The sequence below is a fragment of the Galeopterus variegatus genome, unplaced genomic scaffold, assembly GCF_000696425.1.
Source record: "Galeopterus variegatus unplaced genomic scaffold, G_variegatus-3.0.2 Scaffold9769, whole genome shotgun sequence".
Lineage (NCBI taxonomy): Eukaryota > Metazoa > Chordata > Mammalia > Dermoptera > Cynocephalidae > Galeopterus > Galeopterus variegatus.
The window spans coordinates 43,549-56,915 of record NW_007735880.1 but is presented as its reverse complement, the minus strand read 5'-3'; the positions used below and the strand labels follow the sequence as shown (position 1 = coordinate 56,915).

General features: G+C 35.9%; 1 protein-coding gene across 1 annotated transcript in view; it reads right to left on the bottom strand.

The window, feature by feature from the left end:
- Nucleotides 1-831: 831 nt before the first annotated feature.
- TTC26 (tetratricopeptide repeat domain 26) overlaps nucleotides 832-13,367 on the bottom strand; it is a gene marked incomplete at its 5' end in the record, with an annotated part of 48,536 nt that continues 36,000 nt past the window's right edge. The window contains 6 exons of the mRNA XM_008593867.1: nucleotides 832-3,238; nucleotides 4,616-4,749; nucleotides 9,527-9,658; nucleotides 11,232-11,281; nucleotides 11,672-11,735; nucleotides 12,842-12,895. Coding sequence (XP_008592089.1) covers nucleotides 3,127-3,238; nucleotides 4,616-4,749; nucleotides 9,527-9,658; nucleotides 11,232-11,281; nucleotides 11,672-11,735; nucleotides 12,842-12,895 — 546 coding nt within the window. The remainder of the gene's footprint in view (nucleotides 3,239-4,615; nucleotides 4,750-9,526; nucleotides 9,659-11,231; nucleotides 11,282-11,671; nucleotides 11,736-12,841; nucleotides 12,896-13,367) is intronic.

The window sequence follows — 13,367 nt, the reverse complement described above, 5'->3', positions numbered from 1 at the left end:
GTCCTGAATATAGGCACTAGTAAATCACTAATTCATTTTTGCCACTAGAAAGCAGGTATAACTATTGTGATATAAGGCCTGCTTGCTTGCAACTTAAAAGTGTACTAAGCCGTGGAAGAGGAAAGTGGTTCCTTGGCTTCTGTGTACTTGGATGTATGTTGTGCATGCTTCACACATGGCAGAAGCCTGGCCATCTTGCTAGCTGTTGAGCTTTGGGATCCATTCTGACTGCTTCTGCCAAATGAGGCTGGAGGTGTGCCATTTACATGGATACAAACATTCCCATTGCCTTCATCCATCTCCCAATACTTTGTTCCTACTGATGACATCAATTAGGTGTTGGATCTCAATGAATCTACTTCTATGAGACTGAGATCCTTAAAGGCCAGGACTGTGCATTAGTGATCTTTGCACCCCTAGCACCTGGCGTACGCTTAGCACACGATAAAACACAATAATTAGATGGGAACCAGAAAATATGAGATCAAATCTCAGAAGTCTCTTGCTCTATCAGATACTTTATGTTTAATTATTCATTCAACAAGTATGTGGGAGCATTCTATGTGTGAGGTGTTGCACTATGCCCTGGTCATGTAACTTCTGAATAGACTATAAGTCAGGGAACATCCAAACCTAATATGATTCAGCAGGAACCACCAGATTCTTAGTGGAAAGAGCTTCGTAGGGAATATCTACTTTCCTCTCTTGTAAAGAATAACTTGTGGGGCCCAAAACTTAATTTTTCTCCTTTCACTCTAGGGCCAGGAAAGAAAGGAGAGAAGACACATAATATATCCAGGTTCCACAATCATTACACTCAACAGAATATCATAATAAGAACGAAATAATAAACTTTAATTTGAATATAATACAATTGAATATAAGAATTCTTTTGAAGTACAAAAATAATTGTAAAATATTTTTTCCATTTCCAATAATAATATGCTACAGACTATAAATAGTACATTGATGCTGTGAACTGCACACATTACATAATAATCCTAAGACTGGGCCTTTCTCTCTTCTGTATCATCACATATAAGAAAAACAGTCATGCAATCCTACTCTGCAATCCTGAAATCCTGTCAAGACATTTCAGAAGAAGTTATCTTTAACAACAGAACTGGAAGATACCTATCTTTAAGCTAGTCTATATGTTTTTTGGCTCAATTGTATAGATTAAAAACTTTTTTAAAAATTAGTCTAAAATTCTGCTATCTTGAAAAATGTATGGGAGAATCAAGAGTGTTAAATTGAACAAAAGCTCATTTAAAAGCAAATCATCGTCAGTGGAAAAGCTTTTCAAGTATAGGAAATTTGAAAGTAGCAATTCACTGGAAGACAAGTTTGATTGCCAAAAGCTACTGAGGAGTTCCATCTGTCTTTTCCACTACTATGTTTCCTAATATTTTAAGTGAGGTAAGAATAACAATAATAATTCTAAAAATTATAGCAGGTTCTGTCCAGATTTGACCCACTTAGTGTTTTAGATGCTGAGAACCAGTTATTACTGAAAAAGTAGGAAAAACATAATGAGGAAACAGAGAAGCTTTGACATATGAAAAATGATGTAGCTTTGTTTCCTGGAATTCAGTTATCCAGGCCAGTTTATTTTCATTTGTGCTCTGAGCTGATTCAAACTGGGTCTAAGATAAAAGATTTTTAACAACTGGCCATCTTCCTGAGTAGCACTGAGAGAACCCCTTCACCTGTCCAGAGGTAAAGGCTATCTCCAGTCACCGATCTTCCCTCCTTGGCTGCTTTCACTCCTGCTGTGTCCCCATTTCCCTTCTATACAACTCGTTAATCCACAGTGGGATGTTGGGGATATAAGTGGAACCACTGTCGCCATGTTTACAGGAATTCTTCTAACTTTAGTGCCTCAAGGAGTTCTGACTTTCAGTTCTCTTCCCATCCATTCTCTGCTGGATAGGGACGGCACCGTACTTTCTAGACCTGGAACACTGCGTTCCTTAAACTAATAGAAAAAGTTATATGGTGTAGAAACAAAGGTAACCTGATGTATAAAAAGACGTGGGTCTATTTTCGGAAAATAGATTGTGAGCCTAAGAATGCTCAGTTGTACAGTAGGTTTATGTTGTGAGAGCTTAGAAACATGGGACTGGAATATGACTTAGGACAGAGTCCTGCCATTAGGAGGTCCCTCAAAGAGCTCTACACAATGCATGTTTTATTATCATTACATTAATAAATGGCCACAATGCATATATATATATAATCTTTGTAGCCCTCCTTTCAAAATTGATGTTTATTCAGCCAGACATATTAAGAAAAAAACATAACCTGCTTCATTATCTAAAATATAAGGGTACTTCAAAAAGTTTGTGGGGAAAAAAAGAATTAAATGATAATATAAATCTTTCCACATATAACAGAAAAGTGACTAAAGAAATTTGTGTACTTTGTTTCCTAAATGCCTTTATAGGTGTCACACAAAATTTTTCCGTAGTACTTACCTTTTTAGAAACTGCAATATTCATCTTACTCCACTGTAATATGTTATTTTCATCAACAATTCAATTACTGAAACAGTAATCCCATAAGCTTATTATCTATTAATGACTAGACAGTTTGATACAGGGTGTTACTGCCATTATTAGAATCACACAGCTAGTTGTAACCTCTATTCTCCTGAGATTCAGAGATGCATTACAAAACCTTTTATCCCCACTAAAATGAGATAATGTACATACTTGGCTAAAAATAAGGTGATAGAAGATGATGGTGATTCTTGAGCATCAGAGACATTTGTTATTGCGGGTAGAAGAAAATGCCGTGAAACACTAACATAAGAAAAAGTCATGCTGTTCTTGTATAATTCAGTAAATTACATAAGAGTACTCTGAGTATTTTTGGAAGAAAGGCACCAGGTAAGTCCGAAGTCTTATTGCTAGTAGGATCATACAGGGGCCATGGCACAGACTACGGTGCTGTATTCAGCCAGGAGGCTAGGTCTAAACAAGTCAGTCAATGATCTGGAGGATTGGAGAACAAGGAAGGAAAATGTCAATAAAATAGAGCCCTGCATCTTACACTAAACTTGAGGAAAATGATTTCTAATTCTTTGTCAAAGCGGAAGCTGGTCCCTAGGACTCTGGAGCTGTTTCAGACAGACACTCTGTTTTCTTTGGCCCATTTCTTCATGATCCGGATGATGTACTCTACTTGCGTGTTACCTGTGCTTCTCAGTAAATGGAGAACTTCTCGAAGGGTCTCTCTGCGGACAAGATGTGAAAGGACAAAATGTTTCAATAAAGAATGAAAATTAACAAATAAAATAAACTCATAATTGTTCTTCATATTGTACTTCTCCTACGGCGTTTTTGGTAATAGATCCCTCCACTGTGCATTCATAATCTAATTACAAACTTCCCCACCTTCTATTCTTATGGTGTAGTAAAATAGAAGTTCTGTGAAATCCTGCTCACTAACCCAAGTTTTCATTAGCTATACTATCTATATACATACGATCAATACTTTTGTCCTCTCTGAGATGACCTAAATATTACCATTTCTATACTTATTCTGTGAGACAGAGTAGAAAGGGGATCTCTAGGAGCTGGGTTCAAATTCTAGCCCTGTTGCTAACAAGTCACTTAATTTGTCTGAGTCTTAGATTTCTCCCTAGTTTAAGGTGATAATCACTACCACTTGTCAAATTTTACATAGTTGGAGGAACAGGTGATTTCTTCAAGAAAAACAATACATTAATAAATACGGAAGAGAAGAACATTAAAGACTAAGATTTGGCAAATGCCCAGCATTTATATTTTAAGTAATTTAATTAAAATTAAAACATATTTTAAGTAATGCATACTAAAACTTCCCTATAGCCTAAGCAAATCTATAGGTGACAGCCTGTGAATCAACTACCCTAAGAGTCTTTTCAAATTCTCTACTTCTTCCCCACAACTTCTTTCACCTAACCAAATGCTTCTAAATTTTTATTTAGGACTGGAAGTAGATAAAAGGAAGGAAGTCGTTTTTGACAGATTATTTACTTGCAACATTATCGCATTTCCTATTCATACCTCAATAACAAACACATTCCATGAAGTTATTTTTAGAAAACTGAATTTAGTTTTAAGTGTTTTAATTTTTGTTTCCAATGCAGCTGTAAGCCACTTAATTTTATGTAATCTAATGTCTCAGTATATCCTGGAATATGAGAAGGCAAAAGAAAAAAAAAAAAAGAATTATCAACCACAGCCTCTCCATTCCTAATTCTTTGAGGCCTAAACTAAAAGATACAAGAAAAAGCCAATAGGCAAAGAAAAGAGTAGAAGAGTGAAAAAGATCATGTTTATGAAAATGGCTATTCATTTGGCACCAAACATACAATTTGCTCTTGCATTTGAGAGCTGTAGTATACGCAGTGTCCCCAGTATACATGATTTAGAATGATCTCATGCTACACAGTAAAACATTTTTTGAGGAAAATAGTCAGAAATACTTAACATCTTAACATTTTTTTCATCATTCTAAAACATCATTATAATATTGAGTTTTCAGAAGATATCACCCAAGAAAATAATTATTTTCCCTCACAAACCAGCAAATGAATAGAGTTAATATCTCTTGTCTGGTTACTTACTTGGGTTCTCTCCCAGCTAAGATCATCTGGAAAATGCCCACACAGGCACCCCTTTTGCCTTCCCAATATTCAGGGTTGGGATCCAGCCTCTCTAAGACATCAAAAGCTTTGGCTGAATAGTAAAACTGGCCCATCTGAATAAAAGAAAGTATTATGGTAATACTTGTGGCCAAAAGATAGCACAGAATGAAACTAAATATAAAGATAACATGAAACAGAACTGTATGCAATAAGTGCATGGGTAATGACAATATTTTCAGTTAGCAAGTTAGATAAATTTCAATTCCTAACTAAAACAAGAAGGAAAATCACAGTTTGGGTATATAGGTTCAGTCTAAACCAGCTTACCTTCATTCAGTTTTCAACAATATAACATTTTCTGTACATATAGTCAAGTTATGCTATAATCAACACATCTATCATTTCTTCTAATTATATTCTAATCTTGAGAAAATAAATTCTGATGAGTTTGAGTTCATTATTCCTCAAGATTCTTCGATACATTCTTTTTAGATGACTGTTACCAGTCACTTTATGCTAATCTTGCTCACATTAATCTGAAGAGGGTAGTCTTTCCCGGATCTTGTTCCTAAACTCTCAGAATGCCTAGATGTATACTGACTACTTTTATAAACATTAAATCTTTTAAATATTTAATTCATTTTGACAGACATCTTTCCCAAATATTCTACACATTTCCTTGGCATCACAGAACATGCTAAATATCATTAAATTTGGTTTGGATGAGTTTTCTTGATTGGCAGTCATAAATGCACAGTTATCATTTCACTTAAGGCTTTAAATTGCTGGGCAACACTCTTTACTCAGTGTATTTCATTACGTCTCTATTCCTGCTAACTATTTTTCTAAACCTCTGACTTTCCTTAGGACCTCTCCTGCATTCTTAGCTTAGCTTTATACTTTCTATACTTCACAGAGAAGACACAACTTTCCTCTCTTCAGTTCAAATTATACTTACACTTTCACTCATCCTTCCCTCATTTTTACCTATCTCACAAGAAGAGTTCTTACTCTTTTCAAGGTTAATCCTTCTATCTGTTCTCTTTAAAACATTTTTTTATTATGGAATAACACACATATAGAATGGTGGATAAAACATATATGTACAGGTTACTGACTAATTATACTGTGAATACAAATGTACCCACCACTCCAGTCAAGGCACTGAGAGAAAAACCAAAGCTTTCCATGAATCACTTCCAGATCCCCCACCTTCCCCACCCAGAGGAAACTACTATTCTGACTTTTACGGTCATTTTCTTATAGTTTTATCTCCTGTGTATACATCTTCACACAATATAATTGAGTTTTGCCTCTCATAACTTTATCTACATGAAATAATACTGTTAATATGAGTATTCTTCAGTGTCTTGCATCTATGACTCAACATTATGTGTGTAAGATTCATCTGTATTGCTGTATATAGCTCTAGTTGGTTCATTTTTTAAAAAACTTTTTATTTTGAAATAATCATAGATCCACAGGAAGTTACAAAGATAGGACAGGGGTCCCATGTACCTTTCACTCAGGTTCCCCCAATGGCTATAGCTTACATAGCTACAGTACAATATAACAGTATCAAAACCAGGAAATTGACATTGGTACCATGTGTGCTGATGATAGTTCTGTCATTTCATCACACGTGTAGATTCACGTAACTACCACCATCATCCCTCCCTGTTCACTACCCCTAACCTCTAACCACCACTAATATGTTCTCCATATCTATAATTTTGTCATTTCAAGAATGTTATATATATGAAACCATACAGTATAGGGCTGGCTGAATAGCTCATTTGGGAGAGTGTGGTGCTGAGAACACAACGTCCAGGGTTCAGATCTCAGTACAGGCCAGCCACACAAAAAAAGAAAAAAAAGGAAAAAAGTTTAAGACCCTTTGAGATTGGCTTTTTTCACTCAACATAATGTCCTTGTTACTCCTTGTTAATCTAAATTACTGTATCAATAGCTTGCTCCTGTAATGGTCACCCTGCAAAAGCAGGAGGGAACCCCACCCAAAGTTTGGTTTCGATATTGAGACTGATGATGCCACAGAGACACCAAAAGGGTATGAAAAGGTTTCTTACTTACATAATTGAGGTGTCTAGGGAGAGTAGAGCAGGCCTCTCAAGCAGGTCCAAAACAGCCTGAGAGAGCAAGGAGAGGGGACTGGCCTGGGTGTTACTGTGGTTAGGGTGGGCCTGGGGTAAGGGTTCCCAAGCATGGGCAAGGGCATGTGTGGTTTGTATCACCTGATGGCACCAAAGAAGGGAGCACCCAGGCTGTCTTATCATTTTTCCCAGGTGTGGGGCACAAGAGGAAGAGGCAGGGATGTCAGCAAACATCAAGAAATGGAGTCAGACTCCTCATTACCCTTCTTTTTGATTATTTAGTAGTATTCTATGCCAAAGCAGTTTAACTATTCACCTGTTAAAAGACTTGTGTCCAGTTTTAGGCTATTACAACTAAAGCTGATATTCACATTTGTATATTAAAATTTGTGCTATTAACATTTATATATTTGTGTGGATATAGGTTTTCATTTCTCTGAGATAAATGCACAGAGTACAGTTGCTGGGTCATATGGTAAGTGAATGTTTGTTAAAGAAATTGTCATATTATTTCATGGTATATTTTTTTCCATTCTTTTACTTTTGACATATCTATATCATTATATTTGAAGAGAATTTCTTGTAGAGAACACATAGCTAGGTTATGGCTTGCTATTCACTCTGTCTATATCTGTCTTCAACTGGTGTATTTAGACCATTTATATTTAATGCAATTATTGATATATTAGAGCTTAATTCTGCTATTTTTTCCCTATTTGTTCACTCTATTTCCTGGACAAGATTATCTCACATATGTCCCCACAGTTTGCAGGTGGAGAAAGACAAGACCATGTGATCCCCAAAGAGGGAGGACAAGACAGTCTGTTTGACTTCTCTAGTCTTCACCTATACATACCTTTTTCTTGCTTTCCCTGCACTATAATGAATCTTAGCCATGAGTATAATTTTATATTGAGTCATGTGAGTCCTTCCATTGAATCACCAAACTAGTGGGTGGTTGTGGGATCACTGACACACTAGGTAATGTCAAATTGTTTTCAAAGTGGTTATCTGCCTTTGATCTTAACCTGTCTGTCCTTTCCCCCATCTCCTTTAAGGGCCTTATTTCATCAAAAATGCCCCCACTCTCTCAACTCTTTAATTTCCCTATTCAATGGCTCCTTTTCCTCTGCCTACAGATATACTTTCACCCTCCATTCTAAAAGAACTCTCCACTACCATCCGCCCCTAAATCCTAAACCCTGTTTCTCCTTCTATGTTTGCACCACATTTTTCTCCTTATCCTCAATATCAGTTTTTTTTTTGTTTGTTTTTTTTTTGCAGGCCAGTACAGGAATCTGAACGCTTGACCTTGGTGTTATCAACACTGTGCTCCTCAAGCATTTCTATCTAGCTGCAGATTTGACACTCTCCTTCCTTGGCTTTTGGGAAAATAGAAACAAGAAAAAGAGTAATGAAAGCATGTTTCTCCTTCTATGTTTGCACCACATTTTTCTCCTTATCCTCAATATCAGTTTTTTTTTTTTTGCAGGCCAGTACAGGAATCTGAACGCTTGACCTTGGTGTTATCAACACTGTGCTCCTCATGCATTTCTATCTAGCTGCAGATTTGACACTCTCCTTCCTTGGCTTTTGGGAAAATAGAAACAAGAAAAAGAGTAATGAAAGCATTTTTTTTTTTCTTCTGGTTCTTTTCTTTCCTCTCTGCTCTGCTACTCTGCTGCTGCTGCTATGAAGATGATGACAACAACTACTACTATTACTTCTATTACTATTACCATCACTAAGTACTGTTAACTGCTAAAGCTACACCTCTAATCCTGATCTCTCACATGAATACTTGAGCTTCAGGCTCGCCCTGATAATTTCCTACTTGTACTGTCTCTGCTGGAAGCCCCAGAGACACTTCAGATTTAATACATCTAAAACTGAAATAATTTTCTGTCATTTAATATTTTCTCTCCCTTTACCTCCCCTAACTTATTTAATAGTATTGCCATGTACCAAGTCATGTTAAACTATCATTTTCAAGCTTCCTATGTCTTCAAACCTTTTCCATTGATGGTGATTCACTTCTTTTGATGGATAATGATTCAGTTTGAAATGAGCTATTGTTGATTAACACTAGATTCTCTTTACCTGATGTTTTCCTGTCTTTTGGACAGGAGGAGATATTCTAAAAATAAGAATTTCCAGAATTTGAGGCTAATTTTGTAAAGAGCTCAATCTATAGGACAGAGCCCCAAACTACTCCCTCCTCCCTGTCTTTCCAACTACACACACACACACACACACACACACGAGTCAGTCCTCTACTGAACCTGACTGCTTGCTTTTTTATTCTCTTTTTCTGGTTCCTTTGTTCCTTTGTCTTGCCTGTCAAGGTTTGGTTTGCAACTCTTTCCACTTTACTTCCTCACCTGGGCAAGTCACTGTTGTTCATGGCTTCAGTTACTACTTCAGAATTTATGATGACTCCCAATCTATGCTTCTAGATGTCAGAGAACATCTTTCTTGAGCTTCAGAACCAAATATTCAACTACAGGATGAATATCTCTACCTGGATGGTACCTAAAGATTCAGGGCGTTTAGTAATCTAAACCTCTTCTCTAAATCATTATTTCATATACATGTAAAACTCTGAAATAATGCCTATCTCTGAGTTCAGTTCATTCATAAAAAGGATGGTATTTTCTGATATCACTACGTGAATCCTCTCACCAATAGTTCTTTAGTCTCTAGGACATTTTTCTCTAATATTTAGCCAATGTGGCAATGTGATACTGATCTCCAACCTTCCTTTTAGTTGCAAACTCACCTTGTAGCAGTCATTAGCAATGAGCTGTAAGAGACTAAAGGACTCGCCAGAGGTTTCCATCTTGAGATAAAGTTCCCATGCTAGTCTTGGTTTCTTATTCATGATATCTATAAAAGGAAACAAAGATTTATGCTTTTTAAATGTATAAGAAATAACTTCTTATCTTATTATTATATGGATTTGGTTTTATATTCCAAATATACAAAATAATGGTAGAGTACCTCTTACATGGAAAGCTTGCAATACTGGCACTAAGCTGGCTCCCTACCAGAATTCTACCACACTTAAAAAAAAAAAAAGAAGAAGAATTCTATCATACTTAAAATATTTGAGATAGGATTCACATAATGATGTCTTTTAGTCTGGGTTGATTTCCAATAGTTCTCACTTTGCTCATCTGCTTAAAAGAGGATATCTATGATTCATTTCATCCTACTCAAAGTTTCAGCCTCACTTAGAATATCTGATTGCTAAAATTTTCCCATGACTACAAAAACTCAGTGAACATTTTACATCCGAGTGAAAAAAAGGAGCAAGAAAAGATAGATAAATGTGTGTGTGCACGTGCGCGTGAGAGAGGGAGATTACAACGGATCGCAACCCTCAGTGTCGCCCCCGTACCGGACCGGGACCGGCAAGGGGATCGCAGCCCTCGGCATTGCTCCCGTGACTCGCTCAGCCAGTGAGCGGGAACCGGTCTGTATGTGGGATCCGAACCCTCGGCGGGAGCGCCGCCGCACTTCCCAAGCGGCGCACTGTAGCAGTGCGCCACCGGGCCGGCCCGAGGTCATGGTTCTTGACAGTGACTGATAATCTCTCTGGGGGTTAACTCCAGAGTACAGAATGAACACATACCCTGCAGGTACACTGACTACAGAATTCTCCAGATTGTGTTCCAGGGCTTTCATTCTTTCATCCAACTCAAACATCTGCACATGCAATTAATGTGGCTTGGTCTCCATTATCACTTAAGACAACCTAGCACTTCCAATCTCAAATGGAGAAGTAATTTGCCAAGGAACCACCTAATTCTGATCCTGACTAATTTTTTGTCTGATATTAGAGTCCTATTTGAGGTAGCAAAGGAGTAGTATAACCCACTTTTGCCACTGGCATTCCTAAGACTCTTTACCCTGCTCAATTTTTTTCCCATGGCGCTTATCACAGTTTGATATACTATACAGTCTATTTATATATTATGTTTCTAGTCCAACGGTCCCACTAGACTCTAAGCTCCACCAGGGTAGGGAGTCCTGTTTGTTTTGTTTACTGCTCTATCCTCAACACCTCAATTGTATGCATAGATGAATGAATGAAATGGGGAAGGAAAATCTTATTTAATAATGGTGTTGGTGAAGCATGTATGAATATCCAGGAGTGATAAAAATATCTAACAATCAGTTCAGCATGAGGACTGTGAATCAGAATAGATGCCGGCCATAGACAACTGGCACAGGCAGCCCTATCAGTTTACACTGACTGTCACCCCTCTTTCAAATCTTACACTGAATCTTGACTAATGAAGTCAATACTTTAATAACAAAAATGAAGCCACAAGACTACTAATGGGAAATATAGGTGAATATTATATAACTGTGGCAGTAAGAAAGCACTTCCTAAGCTTGATTCCTATGTAAGAAGTCATTATAGAAATGATAAACTTAATTAAATATGATTTTAATACTTTTATATGGGAAAAAAATACCATAAGTAAAGTAAAAGCAAATGACCCACTGGGTAAATATGATTTTAATACTTTTATATGGGAAAAAAATACCATAAGTAAAGTAAAAGCAAATGACCCACTGGGAAAAAAAATCTGCAATGTGACAAAAGGTTAATACATACATAGCTCTTGAAAATCAATAAAACTAATATTTCGTATCTAAAACTGATTCAAAATTTTAAAATTCTCAGGAACTAAAGAGTAAATTTATTCTCCTTTATTTATTTATTCTCTTATTCCACTTTAGCTGAGATAATTGAGAAGAATTAATTCTAACATTCTCTCCTATTTCTGACCTCCCACCATATAATGTGAAGCCTAGCAGATATATATCCCTAGACAGAGAATCAACTCCACCAGTCAATATATACCCAACTGCAATTATGAGTCATGCTCATAAGTACAGATTTCAGACATACCACATTCACTAGCTGATCCTCCCACCAACTGGAAGAACTGCTGGGCAATTTTCATATGATCCCTCTAAAAAACAAAGCAGAGCTGATATAGAAGAATAAAGTAAAAATATTTTATTTGTATTATTCTTTACTATTCTAATATATTTGTCAGAATTTAACATATACCCTTGTTTTAAATCTTGCCCAAAACAATACTAATTCTTACTAGCATAGCAACAAATAAATTATAACCTGAAACTGAGTTAAAACCTGTGCAGGTTCAGATAGGAAAGAAGAAAAAAAATTCTAATCCCAACTTCTCTCTTAAAAGTATCTTCATTAAGTGAAGTCATTCATTTAACAAATATTTATTACTCTTTTACCATATTTCAGACCTTGGTATAGGAGCTATGGATATAACAAGAAGAAATTTATTAAACTCATTTATTTATTCAAAAAGTATTTACTGCCTATCCACTATTTTAGGTACCGTGGAGTGATCTAGAGATAAAAAGATTTATTTGTATCCCACTTTGTTCCAAAAAGAACTTAACACACCATATTAAAATGGATAAGAGCTTAATTCTAGACAGTGTTTTGATATTTATAAAAAGCTTTCCCACAGAAATGATTTTTCCCATCTTGCAGATGCCTAAATTTTAGCTCAGAGATGAGCAAGTTTTTAAAAAATAAGATGAATTTAAGAAGTAAAGATATAAAAAAAAAAGAAACTGTACAATGATTTTTTTCTTTGTTTGTTATATAAAAGCAGTCTAAAAATAGGGCTCTTTTTAAAATTTTTTGAGGAATCTCCATACTGTTTTCCATAGTAGCTGTAGTAATTTACATTCCCACTAACAATCATCACACTGTATCCCATAAATATGTACAATTATTACGTGTCAATAAAATTTTTTTAAAAATAAAGTAACTTGAAGTAAAATAAAATAAAATAAAAACAGGGCTTTAAAAATGAAGCAGGAATTTTTAGGGGTAAAGCTTTTTTTTGTCTCTAAATAACATAGAATCCTTTTTACAAAGAATTTTTAGAGTCTGGATTGGGGGATTTGAAGGAACTGCAGAAGAGCCTGTTTATACGCTCACTGCTGGTTGCACTTGTATATTCATTTTGATCTTCTCCACACGCCTATAACTTCACAAACTATACATTACCAGTGCTTTCATACTCACTGAACCCATTTCCTGACCAAGCGCTGCATTAACCACTCCTTTGAGGATATATTCCTGGAAACATGGATTAACACTGATTAATTAAAGAGGAATGTGAAGCTACGAGACAGATATCTTTCAAGTTAATTCCTTGCATCTGCTCAATACTTTATGTATATATTATCAAAAGTTACCCAGAGTCACTTTTCTCTGTTCTATCCCCGGCTTGAATGAAAGAATTAGGAGATTTGCATTTAGTTTCCAGCAGGCAAATGTTCATATAACAGAATTCACCATATTTGTAAATTCCCAGTCTTAAGCAGAAATAATTCAGTGAAAGCTCCAGGAGATTTTTTTTTTTTTTTAATTCAATGGAAAAGAAAAAAAACGGTAAAATGTTCATGCAGTAGCTTTTATCACCCTATCAGCCACTGCCATTCTCTGTGACCATATCATATATGTTATTTTCCCTTTCCGATTTTATAACAACCTTCCTTTGTTAGTGATTCTTTTCCTCAAAAAAAAAAAAAAAAAAAAAAAAAAAAAA